General features: G+C 39.5%; 1 protein-coding gene across 1 annotated transcript; it reads right to left on the bottom strand.

Annotated features, from left to right (window-relative positions):
* Positions 1 to 9083: 9083 nt before the first annotated feature.
* On the bottom strand, positions 9084 to 13498 carry LOC135708932 (SURP and G-patch domain-containing protein 1). The gene is made up of 7 exons (XM_065231114.1): positions 13200 to 13498; positions 12942 to 13097; positions 12563 to 12891; positions 11999 to 12122; positions 9684 to 11558; positions 9483 to 9612; positions 9084 to 9399 (listed from the first exon to the last, which is right to left on the bottom strand). The coding sequence occupies exons 1-7, from the start codon at positions 13352 to 13354 to the stop codon at positions 9373 to 9375; spliced, it is 2796 nt and encodes a 931-aa protein (XP_065087186.1). The 5' UTR covers positions 13355 to 13498; the 3' UTR covers positions 9084 to 9372.
* Positions 13499 to 18363: the final 4865 nt, after the last annotated feature.

Genomic DNA, 18363 nt, shown 5'->3' with positions numbered 1-18363 from the left:
TTCCCGTCTTACGTAAGGACCAAATCTAAACAACGAACGTCGAGTAAAATTAGATTTTAATAAGTGTAAAGAGTACCGCCGTCGAGTTTTAGTTTGAATAAATTCCAGGTCCTATCATATTAAGGAGGCTTATGCTAACATTGCTTGATTATCGTGTGTTTTGTGAAACTTAACATCGTTATCAACGTCACCGTAGGAGCCGGTTTTGAATGATTACAATAACAACGCGATTATACCTTGTATGGTGTGATATGAGGGGCTTGGTGGCCTTAAAGCGACAATTTTTCTTACTGAGAAGAACATCATGAGTTTAATCTCAAGCCCCTCCACATTTAAGATTCGTTAATCGCTTTATTTGTTAATGTGAATACATTGGAATTACATCAAAGCCGATCAATGGTGTGTTGTAATAAAAGGAGCTCGTTTGCCTAGTGGCAAACGTTTTTGCTTACTGAGCAGAATATCATGGGTTCAATCCCAAGCTCCTTCGCGTGATATGATCGTTGTGACATCAATCAGCTTATCGTTTACCAAAACGTAACCTGCTGCAATCACAACCCTCTTATCCAATATCTCAGTGATTCCTCGTGAAAGTGCAGAGGTGTTCTCGGTCAACACATTCCTACCCATTCCTTTCTTGACCTGTGTTCGGGCGCGGCCGGCGCTGGTATTGCCTAGTTTCAGATCAACAGTTTTTGCACATTGAGGATGATTGCTAGTCCCAAGCATCGTCTATTGGTTATCTGTGTAATTACAGCTGATCTGGCAACTACAGAGTAGCAACCGTGGGCGGTCAATCATGCTCATGCTCATGCTTAAATGGGGTTAACTGAACATACTCTGTACAAGTTCGGAATAAATTTACAATTGTTTTAATGTTTCATATAATGATGCAAAATAATAATGCAAACATAAACACTTAAAGCACAGAAAAGTCCGGAGAACTTCGAGATTAGCGCATAATTGCTTTTAGATTAGCTTAGACTGACTGCACAAATCAATGAATCGGAGTAGCAGAATCAGTGAAACAATAAATTAATTGAATGGGGTTGGGAAAGACCGCACATTCTCATTGTAAAAGTTTCAGTGACTCCTTATATTAAAAATCAATAACGACACCGGCAACGTCCTTGCAATGAGGTGGGAGATGGGAAGGAAAGTTAGAGTGACCTTTGTTGTTATGGGGACCGTGTTTTCGTCCCCACAAAGGTCACACGAGGGAGGTTTTGTTAGTAGGGTGGGGTTCGTTGGATCAGGATTCACCTTGATAAGTGATATGATCATTGTTTTGATATCATGGCAGATTGATAAACACACAAATCCGGAGCTATGGGAAAACGAACCGATCCTATCAACTCTTTATTGTAAATAAGCCTAGGACTGAACCCATGATTTTCTGCTCAGTAAGCAAAAATGGTTAGACTAGACAACCAAGCCCATTACATCAGCTTAGACCCACTATGACCGACGAATAAGAACCTTTTTTTTTTGGCTTGGTATGTAGTGAACGACAGAGATACGCGATAATTCATGTAGTTTCTGCGGTTAATTATTAATTTTTAATATACGAATGTTTCAACCAAAAACGATCACGATGACGACGGCGATGAAAACAATAACGATTTTGAAGCTTACCTTTTGTCTAGGATATAACACCTTTGCCTTTACCACCGCGAGAAAATAATACCCTTTGCTATTCCGAACAACTGATATTACAACACTATTCAAACTTTTACAGGACGTACCCATTTTGCTTCGCGATCGCGCAACACGAAACTAAAAATCCCGAAAATTTGCAGACATTAAATGTTTCCAACGATCTCGATTCTGAACACCATCAGAGGTCATTGTTTGTCAATTTAAAGCAAATGTCAGTAATGTTTCTAAATATATAGGGGAGACCAGTCCATAATGCATCACTGGGGCAAAAACTGCCCCTCGTGGCTCCTCGCCGCTCTCCCACTAACAGTTCTAGGATTCCACGTGCCAGAAATCTTAACCCCAGGGGCGCGTCCTAGACCATCCCACCCTACCTAGGTAGTTGACTGTTCGAGATTAGGACGTAATTGTTTTTGTAAAAAAAAACACCGAATTATCGCGGATTTAAGCTCAATCTAAAAAAAAAACTAACAACGCAAACAGGTAGATGAATGATTCCTCTTTCATTTGGTATAGTTTGTTTGCGAAATCGAGCTTTTATTCGCAAGAAATCAGCGATTGACGTGTTTGCTTACAAAAGCATTTAGGCCCAAACACATTTTTTCCGGAAATCCGGGATCGCAGTAGGCCGCGCTTGAAAGCTGACGTGTTTTTCTTTTGGTGCGTATTTTTCGTCAGCGAATTAAAAAAAAAATGCTCTATATTTCACGTGATGAACTAGCCTACGGTTAAAAATCACGATAATAAAGAAAAAAAAATTGCTTTAAATTTGATAATTTGTATGCTGAAATTTAGTGTCAAGTGTTGATAAAGTTATCATTTAGTGATATATCGTGTTCGATATCGTGTGTTTCCTGTGTTTGCCTTGAGTGACTCGGTTGACCTTGAATCTAATCTCCGAAATCTACGACGGAGCCTCAGTTCCATTGTTCGATGTCGGTTTCCATTGCCTCCCGGAAGCCCGGTTCTCCGAGTTCGGATGCCACACTTTCGGCGTGTAATTCTATTGAGAGATTCGTCACTGATAATGTGTACGGCGCGAGTTTTGGTGGTGATTCGGTGGCCGACGTTGCCGTGAATCAGCAAGTCAAAAGTGCTCGGTTGCTGGTATTTTGCCGGTGTCGGAGATAGCGAGTAATCTGAAAGATGCCTCGCTGGATGGATAAGCCCAAGACTGGACGTGTGGTAGCAATGCCATTTATATAAGGTCCGGGCCAACAGGCTTATTGGTGTTCGTATTTCATTGCAATGTTTATCTTTTTACACGAAACAGTTGTTGGCAGTGACGTAAATCTCACTGTTCGCAGTATGGAATGTTATGGTAGAGTAACGTCGTCTAATGAGTGCTTAGCGAGGTGTTAAGCAATGTTTACAATATTTTTGCTTCTAACACCAGCAAGCTGCCGGTTGGCCCGGCCTTATATAACCGTCATTGGGGTGGTAGCTGGTGGCCGCGAACGGTTCATGGGAAAAGCACTAGACGCGAACCTCCTCCCAGATGACCATGGAAATGCAAGAAAATTGGTGTTTGTTGAAGGAAGTATTACGACAAAGGTGAAATGAGATGCAAAGCGTAGAAAAAAAAACAAAACTACGGAACCCATGGATTGGAGGATCAAATTAATATGGTGAGACCAGTCCAAATACTTTTTACAATTTAAAAAAAAAACAAACTAAATACGTGCCAGGATTCAAAAGAATATTTTGAAACTGGAAGTGTGTGTGTAATACTAATATGTGGGGCTTAGTGTAAGTGAAAGTAACCTCGGAATGGGCGTGACTCACCAGACATTCTGAAGTGGGTTGCTGAAACTTTTTTTTTTTTAATTCTTTATTTAAGAGATTTTTAGCCTTAGGCTAGTTCATCTCTAAAATTGCTGAAACTGAAATAGAGCTGTCACCTTCTAACTCCCGGACTAAAGCTGTCTACAATGACCATAAATGCGACATTGTAGAGTTCTTCCATAACGTGGAGGCGAACCAGCCCAAGGCTGAAAGCCTCTTTAATAAAGTTAAATAATAATAATAATAATTCTTCCATAATAACACTGCCGGCCAGTGGGGGTTACAGGGAACACACACACACACACACACACACACACACACACACACACACACACACACACACACACACACACACACACACACACACACACACACACACACACACACACACACACACACACACACACACACACACACACACACACACACACACACACACACACACACACACACACACACACACACGCACACACACACACACACACACACACACACACACACAACGTCGAAGTCACCAACGAGGAGCTCGTAGCAGTGGCGAAAGGATTGAAGGTGAAGAAAGCTCACGGTCCTGATGGAATCCCCAACGTAGCGTTGAAAGCGGCGATCCAGTCATCCCCGGACATGTTCAGGATGGTGCTGTAGAAATGCCTGAACGAGGGTCACTTCCCTGACAGGTGGAAGATACAGAGGCTAGTGTTGCTGCCGAAACCAGGAAAACCGCCGGGGGATCCAGCATCGTACAGGCCTATATGCCTGCTGGATACACTTGGAAAACTGTTGGAGAGGATCATCCTAAACAGGCTGACGAAATACACGGAGAGTGAGCACGGATTGTCGGAGAGGCAGTTCGGATTCCGGAAAGGGAGATCGACGGTGGATGCAATTCGGACAGTGGTCGAGAGAGCTGAGAAGGCGTCCAAACAGAAGCGGAGAGGAGATCGATATTGCGCCGTGATAACGATCGACGTCAAGAATGTGTTCAACAGCGCCAGCTGGGAGGCCATCGCCGAAGCACTGCATAGAATGAGGGTCCCTGACAGGATCCTGAGGAGTTATTTCCAGAACCGGGTTCTGGTCTACGAGACAGACATGGGGCAGAGATCGATTAGGATCACAGCGGGAGTTCCACAAGACTCCATCCTTGGTCCAACGCTCTGGAACGGGATGTACAACGGCGTGCTAACGCTGAAACTGCCCAAAGGAGTTGAGATCGTTGGCTTTGCGGACGACGTCGTCTTGACGGTAACAGGCGAGACGCTGGAAGAGGTGGTAGTGTTGTCAACCGAGGCGATCGATATGGTTGGTAACTGGAGGCAAGGAGCGAAGCTGCAGGTAGCCCACCACAAAACGGAAGTGTTATTGGTCAGTAACTGTAAAGCGGTACAGCGGGCAGAAATCACCGTCGGGGAGCACACCATAGCCTCGAAACGTGTGTTAAAATACCTGGGAGTGATGATCGATGACCGGCTAAACTTCAACAGCCACGTCGAATATGCCTGTGAGAAGGCTTCGAAGGCCATCAACGCGATAGCTAGAATCATGCCGAACAACGCTGGTCCCAGCAGTAGCAAGAGACGTCTTCTGGCCAGCGTGTCATCATCGATACTGAGATATGGAGGTCCAGCCTGGGTTCCAGCGCTGGAAACGAAGCAGAACCAAAGGAAACTGAGCAGTACGTTCCGGCTCATGGCCATGCGAGTCGTGAGTGCGTACAGAACCATATCGTCGGAAGCAGTATGCGTTATCGCCGGTATGATCCCTATCGGCATCACCCTGGCGGAGGACAGCGAGTGCTACAGGTGGAGAAAAGCCGGAAGAGTACGGAAAGTTGTGAGCGTGGAGTCATTGGCTAAGTGGCAACAGGAGTGGAACACGACGGAGAACGGTAGATGGACACATAGACTAATACCGATTCTTTCGACCTGGGTGAACAGAAAACACGGAGAAGTCAATTTCCACCTAACGCAGTTCCTGTTTGGTCACGTCTGCTTCAGGAAATACCTGCATCGGTTCGGACACGCAGCGTCACCCCTCTGTCCGGAGTTTGGCAACGTCGATGAAACGCCGGAGCATGTGGTCTTCGACTGTCCAAGGTTCGAGGCAGTGCGAACGGACATGCCCGTCCTTAACGTGGAGAATGTTGTCGTTGAAATTTGTCGAGAGGAGGGCACTTGGAATGCCGTCAAGAGGGCAGTCACGCAGATTATGTCGGAGCTGCAGCGTAAATGGAGAGAAGAGCAGCGATCTAGCAACGCCAGCTAGCGCTGAAAGTACGACAAGTGCATGGGCACAGCCACCCCCCGAAGTAGTCGCTTCACAGTGGTCCCGGGGGGATCCAGGCAGAGGAGAGAGTAAGGAATGGGTTTTAGTGGAGCTGCACTAGGCAACTAGTGGATACCACACCGTGCCAACTTCACTACAAGCCAGGCTTCTTGAAACTTTCCTAAACCTTACTAAAAAAAAAAAAAAAAAAAAAAAAAAAAAACACACACACACACACACACACACACACACACACACACACACACACACACACACACACACACACACACACACACACACACACACACACACACACACACACACACACACACACACACACACACACACACACACACACACACACACACACACACACCACACACACAAACCTCAAATTTCTCGGGAAATGTCATTTTCATTTTCATTTTCATTTTCAAGCACAGAAGGGGGTCATAGGGCCAAGTCACCAGCGAAAAATCGCTGTCCATACTGCACCAGGGTAGAGGTATAGATTTGGCATCACAGAATAATAACCACAGGGGTCAAATGAATCCTGTTTACGATACCGGATAGTAAGGAAAGCTGTGGAACATAGGGGATAGTCATAGTAACAGCAATAATAGTGAAAGTTAGGAAAATAAGCAGGTAGAGATGGTTGATTTGCAATGGCTATCGACTCTGTTATATGGCCTACCGTATCAGATTCAAATTTAATGTCGTTTAATATTGCGCTTACTTGCGCTTATACTTGTTTGTTTTAAAGTGAACTGGATGAAATGATTGTTTTATCAAAATTATGTTAAAGTTAACTACTATTCATATTTGCTAATTAATACCTAAATGTAATTTTTAATTTTATGAAGATAAGTTGCTCAGAATAGCAGCCTGTAATTCCGTACCAGAATCCGCCTCCAATTTAATGTCTTTTGTGGATTCGTAGTAGCAAAGTTGTGCTAAAAGCTAAATAGTTACCTCAAAATACTACCTAAATCGTTCACAATCAGAGCCGGCCCACTGATGAAAACCAAAACTACAACCCTGAAAAAACGAATCGATATTTTCGAAGGCGAACACAACCTATTCTTGCTAGTGATTCTGTCCAATTGTTAGGTATCCAAATTATAGTCATTCGTAAATTTATTATTGAATATATGGATGAATTATCTATTATTGAATAACTATTATTTACGATAATTACATGAAAGAAATAACATATAAACTACAAACAAAACGTGACTACTAAAATCTCAAAAAGATATTCTCACAAGTATATTTCACGCAACCAGGAATCTCAAAACCATCAGACGCTATAATGATACTCTGCACATGTTAGACATGCGAGCGCTCACGAATCATAAAACCGCTGACTGCGACACTCTGAAAGCGAAATTGACAGGCTTTATGCGTCAAACACCCGCCCTCCAATCTCCTCCCGCATCCAACAACACAAACCTCCATTACAACATCTAACGAATTCAAAACTCCGAAAATCACTCATCTATAGAAAGTGAGTGGAAGCAACCCTGCATGCAACTATTCTTTATGATACGCTTTGTCTGTCTATCTTTCTATTAGGCATGTGGACATGTGTTAGCTTCGAAACTTCTAACCAAACTAGGAAAATGTTGAAATCACAAAAAAAAAAAAAATCAAAGGTAATTACAAGCAAAATACATATTGATTATTTTACTCAAAACCGAGCAAGTAATATTAAATCTCTTGTATTGTATGCTAATGCTAATTGACTGTAACAAAAATAATATGCTTAAATAAAATAAAATATTAATAAAATGATATGCAAAATTTACTACTATGGTCATTACTTTATTGGTGAGAAGTTTCTAATAAGCCCTCCCAGTTCCTCTGTGTACAGAACAAATCTGATACTACACTCAAAAAATTCCACACGTCATCATCATCCCAACAAACATTGAATGTTGAATAAGAGCTTATTCAGGCAAAAACAAGCTTCTTCAGCTAAAAAATAGCTTATTCGGCTGTTGAACAACTCAAATTGTTTGTTGGGATGTGTCTCACACTTAATTTTGCGCTTATTGTGAAACACATCCATTTCATGTGTGAATCTTATGCTATGAATCATGCCTGAACACTATGGATTTGAATTGTGACACACTTGGATTCTATGTGCCTCATTTGGTGATATCAATAGCTTAACACATAATAGTTCAATATTCTAAAATATTCTGCTTTATCGACTTCTACTTTATCGACTCTAAAAATGAATCGACAAATATATAAACAAAACTGCCAGAGGGCAGAGCTTTCACATATCTTCTTAATGGGTCTGATTTGGGATTCGATCATGGACTGTTGGGGTGTGCTGCTGCTGGAGTCTTCGTTCGATCTCACTGTGCCACGGTTGTTCTCATATATGAGGCGGGTTGATAGGATAAAGTCCCAACTCTTGTTTTCGATGTTTACCTTTCTGAGCAAGCAATTCACATCGCATTGAAATGCAAAACACATTAAATCCATCTGTTTTGAACAGTAGTGTGATTCAATGTGCAATACACTTGAATAGATAGTGAAAGATTTTCAACATTTCAAAATTTGAAACATTATAAATTAACGTGTGTAACACATTCAACCAAGGTGAAATACACTTAAAGTAAATGTGATTGTGCATTTAAAAAATCAAGTGTTTAAACACTTCGATCAAACGTGTGGATTTTTTTGAGTGTATAATCAGAATTGCTCAGTCTGCATGAAGCAGCCGATTGCATCAGGGAAGTTCTATTAACAACCAAGAATTAATCGTTTGAGGTATACTGAAGCATTAAGAAGGTGATATGTGTCACTATGGGAAATCATCATCGTTGCAAATATAAAGAAATTAAACATAACCCTTTGCTTCAGTACCGTCAACCTCCATGTCCATGGGGAGGGAACCTCAAATTTCTCGGGAAATGTCAAAATATAAAGCCATGAATCTTTGAATTCAAAATCTCATCGGATATTATTGCGCATTTGAATTTTGCTTGGCAAAACTCGTAGGCGAAAGAATATAGTTTATGGTAATTTTAATACTTAACGATTGCTCGAATATTTGTTTTAACGAGCCCGATAAATTTTCGCAAAATTACGATTTATTTGTAAAATATTCGACGGATTTCGGTAAAGCCATTCGAAACTACAGAAAGACAGGTAGATTCCATTGCTACACACCGAACATTAGGTACTAAATTTCTAAATAAAATCTAAGTGTGTATGTTGTTGTCTCAACTTGAAATTTGCGCTTGCATTAAGTTATATGTTTTCTCATTGTTTTCTTGAATAAATACTATTGCCTTTTACTTGAAACATTTATTTTTTTAAATTTTATGCATTTTTCTAAATTTCTAAATGGATATTATTCTACACTACAACGCTGCTGATCTTGAATAAAGAACAAATTTTCACAACATTAAATAGTTGGTAGGTATTTAAACATTCACGCCCGTTGGTTACACCACCGGTAATTCAGGAGGAGAAAGTGAAAATGCCATCACGCGATGCCCGAAATCAATTGAAAGCAATTTAATTGAGCATTCCACTGTGCCATTAAGCAAGGATTATTGTTTTTAATATTTTTCGCACCTTTCTCTGTGATCAGTTTGCGGTGCTGTACCCCGCACACAATTCCGCTGTATGTGAGGATTTAATTTAATAATATGCCCTGCGGGGATTATTCTGGCACAAAGGAGGGAAAAATTTAATCAGCAATCATCAGTACTTACGAATTGATCGGTGGAAACTGTTTATATTAAACTTACCAATGGATTCGGTCGAAATCGGTATGCCAACATCATACGTTTACGATAAGCGTCGTATTCGTTATCGTCAACTTCAGGATTATCCGCTGAAATAGTTCCCAAACCTTGATTGCTATCACGTTGCGATGCTCTGTAAATGTGAAACGAAAACTCAAATCAATTGCACTGGACCATCAGCTATGTTGCCTTGTTTTAAATTACTTGTTAATTGGATCAACAATTCCGCTGCCATCTGCTCCTAATCCTTGTCCCTCTTTCCATCCAAGTTTTTGCAACATCTGAAAACCAACGTTATCCTCTTTCAACTTATATTCTTTATAATCACTAAGATTGGGTTGGCGGTTGTTCTTCTGTGCGTCGTATTTTTCCATAAATTTACGCAACTCCTCCGGAGGAAGAAAGTCTCCTATGTGGTGCTTTCCTTCCGATTTCTTTGTTAGCTCATTTGCCCAAAGTTGAGTGGCTTCCATTTCTTGTGAGCGAAGTTTATGTTCCCACGTACCTCCGGTTGTATCTTCATCAGAATCATATTCGTACTTAAACTTTCCACCAGCAGCTAACCTATCGATTTCCTGTCGCTTTTTGAGCATATCCTGGTAAAGCAGATTGATCTTGTAATGATCTTCTGCCTTTTTCCAGTCTTCTTCTGACAGGTTCGTACTGCCAAAATTTTGTCGCACGTACGCTAATAAAGCCGGATCGGTACGGCTTGCACCAGTCAGCGTTGGGGTGTTGAAGTTGGTGCTAGATGTACCCGGGATTTGGGATGGATTGGAAGGTACAGCTGCAACTGTAGTGCTAGTACTGGCAACAACAACTGGAAGTTGTGTTGTTTGAACAGGAGGAACCTGATCGCCCCAGCGACTTTTTCGACGCTTGATGTTCTTATCGGTGTCGTCCTGAATAGTGCTGTGGCGATTGACTTCATTCAGTACTGTGCTCTTGTTCTTAAAATCCGAATCCGATGAAGTGTACTCTCCTCTCGAATTGGTGGAAACAATTTTTGCTTGCTCGAGTTTGAACTTTTTATAATCATCAAAATTTGGCATGCAATCATTTGTCCTCTGAAATTTATTCATTAAATTTTCAAACTCATCACGTAACAGAAAATCTTCCAGTCTTGGGGAACCAGATCGCTCATAAAAGCTGGTGATTTCGTTAATCCATAGCAGTACAGCTTTCATCTTTTCAGAATTTAATCGTAAATCTTCCTCAGCATCATTCTGCATTCGATTATTTCCACTCATTAGTCGATTACTAGTAGACCTCTCATGTTTCTGTATTTTATTTGACATGTCTTCATACAGTAGACGGATTCTAAAATGTTCTTCCGCCTTTTTCCAGCTTTCTGGGCTAACTTCCACCGTATCGAAGCTCTGGAAAACAAACTGCAAAAACCCCGGATTCGATCTGGAATTTTGCTGCTGCATTTGCCCGCCATATGCATTAGAGGATAGTTCAGAAATGGTGATTGCGCTACTATCCTTGCATTCGCTTGCTGCACTGGGCATTTCAGCACCATCCGTTTGGTCACCCCATCTGGTTTTTTTCTTGTGCTTTTGACGAGCTGTTCTACCACCACTATTTCCAGATGACTTATCACTTAACGCTTCCATCTTTCCGTCTGAAGATTCGTTGAATTGATCGTCCGAATCCGAGGAGCTTTCTTCGCGCATATTTCCAGCAGTCATTGTCTTGTGCTTAAGGTTTTTCAAATTTCTTTTGCGAGCTTCACGAACATATTCCGTATCGGAATCGGTTTCCGTCGTGGATTTGTCGTCATAGAAATGTCGCTCATCACCGTAATAATTTGGCTGCATTTGAATTGGTATGTCGTTTCCGTCCAGTTGATCCCGCTTTTGCTGTTGCGCGAATGGATGGAAATCTTCATCGATATTCGTGTCATCGAGAACGTCAGCCGGATCATACTTGGAATCGTCTGTGGCTGGAGCATTACTTGCTTCAAAAGACTGCGCCGTTGGTAAGGCATGCTCAATACCAGCCGTTTTAAATAGCCTAGCTACAATCATGTGTCGATAGTTCCTGTAAGCCTCTGATTGTTTGTCAAATAAGAACCTATTCACAATGAAAAGAAGGCAGGATACATCATGAAAGCAGAAAAAATGTTATTGAACACTATATATAGATCACAATAAAGATGATAAGCTGAAGTTGTTCACAAAGCATTTTGCACCAATCCTCTGGTTCAATGATTCGTTTGTTTTGGTAAATTCTAACAGCTCTTCGATCGATCGAAAAATATACCTATACCAAAATATGAACATATTATTAATTATCCCTTTCGCAAAAAAACAAACAATACAAAGATTAATCGAAGAGCGTTGAAGCGTAAAACAATCGAACCAACTTCCGTCTCACAGCACAGAGTGTGTCACGATGAACCTACGGTCCAGTGCACCGTTGTCTCATTCTCTTCGTGGCTTCTCCCATGCGAGCTTTTACAGGTTTTGTTATGAAAGAACAGGGGAATAGATATAGATAAGTAAAAAATTTACCAAAGCGATGGATGTAATTCATTTTTACGTGAACTTAATTTTTCTTCATAAACATCACCGATATCGGCAACCAATTCAACTAACTCTTCAACTGTTGTTGGTAATTTATCATTCTCTGAAAATACTATACAAAAATTATAACTAAAAGAACAAAGACTGCTGTCATGTAATTTGTGATAGAATTGAACTAGTAGAATGGACTTTTCCATCATGTGTATCGAAAACGAACAATCCACCCGCCCACCTAAACAAAAAAGAAACGTTTTGGTAAAATTTTGAGTCTTCACATTTGTTGCTGTTAAAGCAAGATTATGCAGGTGTTCCTGAGTTTACATATTCATGCTTTTGGATACACACTCAACACAGATTATAATGCGCGTAAAATTCTGAGCAAATTTGTTTAAAAAATATTGACTTTGTTTCTCGTACAATACAAAAAACATGTTTTTTCAGTGCCTCTCAAACACAGGATTATTTTGTGCCCTTGAAAGCCCCCTCCCAGCCATTACAAGTGAAGTCCATTCCACCACGATTCTATCACACAAATTTCTAACATTTACTAACCTTTACAATTGGCTCCAACTTCCGGTACTTGCTCGGGAGTTTCTGGCATCGCGTGAACTGGCTCTACGCTCGTGCTCGCTACTGGTAGCGATTGAACTGATTCTATTTGGCTGACATCCGGTATTGACGGGGGCAACGGAACAGCCGCTTGCAGAAGAGGCATGACGGTTGGTAGCTGAGACATATTGTAGTATGTGGCATATGACATCTCCATCGGTAGCACAGTCGAGACGGCAACAGAAACCGGAGGAGTTGGAGGAGCAGGAGGTGGCGGAGGAGGAGGAGGAATCGGAATAAGAACAGCCTCTTCCGTTTTGACTTTCTTCTCACTGCAAAATAAAACCATGTAAAGATGTAGGCAAAGAAATATTTGACATACCTATTAAACGCTTCGTCTTCCGCTGGTCGTTTATTTTGCTCCTCGGTCGTTTTGGCTAGTTTTTCGCTAAGTTTTTTGAAATTTTCTAAAAACGATCCGTCATTGCTAAACGGTATTTTAAGTCCACCCGACTTGTCAGGTTCTTCGTCATTCACCCTGGTAATTGAAAAAGCAATAAACATTATGTAAGAAGCTGTCGCTAATGGCACTTGTGCAAGAGATTCCGCTCCCAAGTGGCCAACTACACGATATACTCACCCAGTGCTATTTTTGGAAGCTTCAGCTGCAATCTGCTTAGCCATCTGCAATGTCCGCTGTTTTTCCAATATTTGCTGCCGTTTCTGAGCAATGAGTTGCTCCTGTTTCGACATTTGGGCTATCCGATCCGTTCTGGTGTAATTGACGCGAGGCATTTTGCAATATGCTTTTCCGCACTTGAATCACTATATACCAACAATTACACTGACCAATAATGTAGAAAATGATTCTTTTCAACCTTTTAGGACAAGACCCATGAAAGAAAAATGATTTTTATTGTAGTTTTGCAGTGAAAATGAGAAAAATAAACGCTGCATCACAAAAATCTGACTATACTGGAAAAAATATGAAATGTCAAACGATTACATTTGACAACCAATTGCGTTGAATTGGGCGATTCCAATGACGTAGATCGTAATCTCGATCGTAATTTTGAATATACCATTAAACAAATCTGGAGACCTTTTTGAGTATACACAGAAAAACAAAACTACCCACCGCTTGGGTTTTTTAAACTCAAATTTGAGTTATTTGACCTCTGTCCGTTTCATTTCCTCTCGCTATTGTTGTCAAAAATAGAACGAAAGATTCGACTCAACCGTCTAGTTCCGTACAAGAAGCCAAAATTGAGTAATATGCGATATACCCAAATTTGAGTTAATTGAACTTAATTTTGGGTAGAAAAAATTGAAAATTACTTAGCGATGGGTAATTTTTTTTGCCGTGCTTAAATGCAAACTACTTTGAGCCGGTTTACCCAAATTTGGCTTATTGTACGGAACATGGGAGATGAGTGAAAAGAACTTAATTTTGGGTTGTTTTGAATTTCTGTGTACTATACCTATAGGTTGTCGATCACGTCGTAAACAGAACTTTGAAAACCATTTTTATCGAAAAGCGTATACGCCTATCCAGCATATAAAATAATTCCTTTTCAGATTTTGTGGCGCATATATACATAGATTTCAGCTTTTCTACCGCACCGTGGAAAATTTTGAAACCATCATCACTCTCATAGTTTTTCTATTCTCCACGAGTGCCAACTTTGATTTGCCTATAGAGATTTTCTCGTTCGGTTGTAATAATGCTGTATGAGCTGGGGGCAAGACAGCTGTACCGTACTAAGAGTAAATATATTTGCAGCGAGTAAATTTGAGTTACTCATGTTTACTCAAAAATGATCAAAGTATGTAGTCTCGATTTTCTTATAAAAGAAAATGTCGTCTGACAGCATATTTCGTTTGAAGCATCTGTTCGCTTATTTGACAGATCGAATCGCTCGTTTAACAAATCGAATTGTGGACAAACGAAATGCGCCTGTGATGGTTTGACCGAGGGTTTGACTGCGCGACGGTTTTACGGGGCTTGTCGTTCGTGTGTGGCTTGGATGCCTTTCAGGCACTTTCCCTCGTTGGTGAGGATTGACACGGCCTAGGACGATACAGGAGTGACGGGAGTGACCCGTTCCAAAAGGGGAATGCTCCTTTTCGGTTACCTGAGGTACAACCTGAGCATTAAACTTGCTTCGTGGTCAATATAATTGGTCCTTGACTGCTGATTGTGGTATATTATGTAGCTGCTGATTCTAGGCCAGATTAAGTCAGCTCTTGCCAGCTTCGCGGAGCTTGTTAAGGTTCAACATTTAAATTTGCATTCTTATTATTTTTGAAATATTCTTCAATCACTATTGTTAAGCCCACTGGGTACCTCGAACGCACCTCGTTATTTAAATTAACCTTGGCAGTTAGCGGTACAAGAAAACGGACGGACTAGAGTATTAATAAAACAAGAAAAAATAAAAAAGATCGTAATTTGACACAGTGTAAACACGCTAGGAAGACAAAAGCTTAATTTACAGCATTATCATTATTATTTCAGTTTCTATTGCTCTAAAACTTCAAACTTTGATAACTAAACGGTAATGTACAGGACAGAATTGAATTACAAACAAACAAACTAATTATACCTAAATTTCTAGCAGTGAGTTTGTAACTCTAGTGAAATTGAGGTTAGGGAATCAGAGGTGCAGGAAAAAAAAGGAAACACGAATTGTAAGCTTGTTTCTTTACTTTTATAACCTTAAAGCTAATGCAAATATATTTCCAGCTTTAAGCTGTTCACAAACTGGACACGCTCTGAAGATCGAGTTCCTTCGGCTGCATCCGAAACCGAAAATTCTCACTAACAACTATCATTTGTACACACATACATTCACACAATAATATTGTGCGTTTCACACCAAATTGGACTAATAAGCGCGTTTTCACTTATTAAAGTGTGATAAAACTGCAAGTTTACGTCTGATCGTCTTGGTGTTTTCGGTGCACTTATTCCTTATGATGCATGCAATAAGTGCTCCGAAGACATCAAAACGACATTGACCGTAACGTGTACTTTTATCACACTTTTTGCATTTTTGGGACAGTCCAGTTTCAGATGCAATCAGCAATAATACAACAAATTAACACATGTACTTTATGATTTTAGAACCCGACTTTTAGAACTAAAACCACAGACAAACAGACATAACACTCGCAACTTGTTCATCGAACAAGCATTTAACGGACAATTTAAAAGAATCGTAGTTGGTAGTACCGCTACCTGTGGCGCGCATAGTCAATTCCCTTGCGTTTGACGTTTACACACACGGAACCAAATTTTGTTCATTTAAGTTAAAAATATATATGTTTATTAAATAAAAATATGAATAGTTCAAAGTAAATTACAAACATGTTCTCAACAAAAATATGTATGTTTAGAATAAATTCAAAAGCATGTTTATTTCAACAATACATAACCTGGGTAATCAATTTTTAGCGTGTCCTTTTTTCCTTCTTGTTTACATTCGGCAAACTTAACCGAAAACGGCCTGCAAGCGGCGAAACCGAAGTAGAGGGTCCGGAAACCCACGCAATGTTCCAAGCTCGACAAAACCGGTGGAACATCACAATATTAACGGCAATCCGTCGTTTCTGATACCGATCCCCATATCATCCTCACCCCCCACCCGACGTCGAAAGAAAAACAGATCATCCCCGAACACTAAACGTAGAAAGAGGCCGGTATGAGGACCAGCGTCATAAACGACAAAATGACGCTAATATCACAAAGTTTCACCAGTTTTACTGAACTGGATCGGATCGGACACCCACCCCGACGGCCCCCCGGATCCAAACATCCACAGACTTTCCATAATCGCAGGAATTTCCATTAATTTGCTATCCATTTTATTTTGATTTATTCAGCATTCAAATGCTAAAATAATTTCAAAATATGTTTGTTTATTTTAAACATGAAAAGCATGTTTAAAATAAACATATTAATTTTTGATTGCATATAGTTTTCAAATAAATCAAAAATATTCACGTTTATTTTCAACACGAATATTTTTAAAATAAACGTAACATTATTTTTGTTTTAAACATTATTATCAATGGATTCAAACGTAGAATACGTTTGAAATCAACCTAGTTTATGTTTGTGGCCAGAAAAAACTGAATTTACGTTTAAATTTACCTCAAATATTTTTGTTTCGACGGTAATTTTTTCTGCGTGCACTACCGCCATCTATTCAGTGTAGTGCCCACTACAGTGAACTCAACAGATGGCGGTAATGTTTTAGCGACGATGTTTTACAGTGAGAAATATTTAATGTGTTATGTCTGTTTGTCTGTGCTAAAACTATATTTATTACTGCTATCCACATGAATATAAATATATTAATTATGCTGGGTTTAGGAAGACATCATCCGCAGGATTTCAGTGAGTAGAAAATCGTTGTCAAATCGTATTGCGATATCACAAAGTTGCAGGTGGATTTTTTCGGCTGACTGTTGATTCCAGGGTTGATTCGGATCTATTCATTGGTAGATTTCATCGTCTGAAAAAAAAATCTAAATAACTTCACACAATAACATTGATAATTAAATTCTTACAATTTTAACTGTTGATGTCACAGTGGATTCCGTAACTGACAATAGTGAAAATATTGCCTGAAATATCCAGCGGATTTAATGTTAATTGTCAGTTTCATTCCACACAAGGAACATGATATTGATAACGACTTTTGACGTTAAGGTTAAATTTAGCGGCAAATGTATGTCCACCCTAATAAAAATTGTATGGTTAATTTGCTTAACGACGTGTTCTGGGTATCATCCAAACCATTTGTGGAATAGTTCAATGATTTGTGTTATCGTTCGTTTATGGTTATTTTTTATTAGGGCAGTGCTGCCAAAAACGTTGCTATGACAAGGTTTTTTTTTGACAGTTAAACAATATTCATTTTAAAAATATGCGCTTTTAAAAATACAAGTCAAAAGTGAAAAATACACTTTCAAACCAAACCAAATACTTCTGTTTTAAAAACTTTCATGGTTAAAACTATCAAAGCTGGGAAACTTTTATATTGAAAACGAATGATTTTTATTGATACAATTTTTGTTTTTTTGTATGTAGAGATCTCCTTAAACCGTTCTGCAAATTTCTATTACTGATTATTCATAAAATGTATAAGTCAATGCATAATAACACCGAAAATAGTTTTCATGTAGCTTCCATTGGAAACACAAATGATTTTCATCCATAAACAAAATTAATGGAATTCATCTGAATTTCACATAACATTTATGCGATCACGTTAATTTTATATGATTTTTCATATGAATTTCATCGGCCTCATAATATTCATGTGATTTTGTAGTGGGATTTTTAGCTATGTGATCACATGAAAGCTATGTGAAATTCACATGGTTTTCATCCATTAGATATGTGATAAATTTTTTGAGTGAAGCAGACGCCTTGCAAAAAAGTTAATGAAGATCATGCGTCAAATGAAATTTATAAGCGGTCACACATACTTTTTATGTATTCTTATAGGACCTACACACAAAAAACAAAAATTGTATCAATAAAAATCATGCGTTTTCAAAATAAAAGTTTCCCAGCTTTGATAGTTTTAACCATGAAAGTTTTTAAAACAAAAGTATTTGGTTTGGTTTGAAAGTGTATTTTTCACTTTTGACTTGTATTTTTAAAAGCGCATATTTTTAAAATGAATATTGTTTAACTGTCAAAAAAAACCTTGTCATAGCAACGTTTTTGGCAGCACTGGACATACATTTGCCGCTAAATTTAACCTTAACGTCAAAAGTCGCAAATCATG

This window comes from Ochlerotatus camptorhynchus, unplaced genomic scaffold, assembly GCF_037179485.1.
Source record: "Ochlerotatus camptorhynchus isolate MF236.1 unplaced genomic scaffold, CSIRO-AGI_Acam_v1.1 ptg000342l, whole genome shotgun sequence".
Classification (NCBI taxonomy): domain Eukaryota; kingdom Metazoa; phylum Arthropoda; class Insecta; order Diptera; family Culicidae; genus Ochlerotatus; species Ochlerotatus camptorhynchus.
This window is presented reverse-complemented; position numbering and strand designations above follow the sequence as displayed.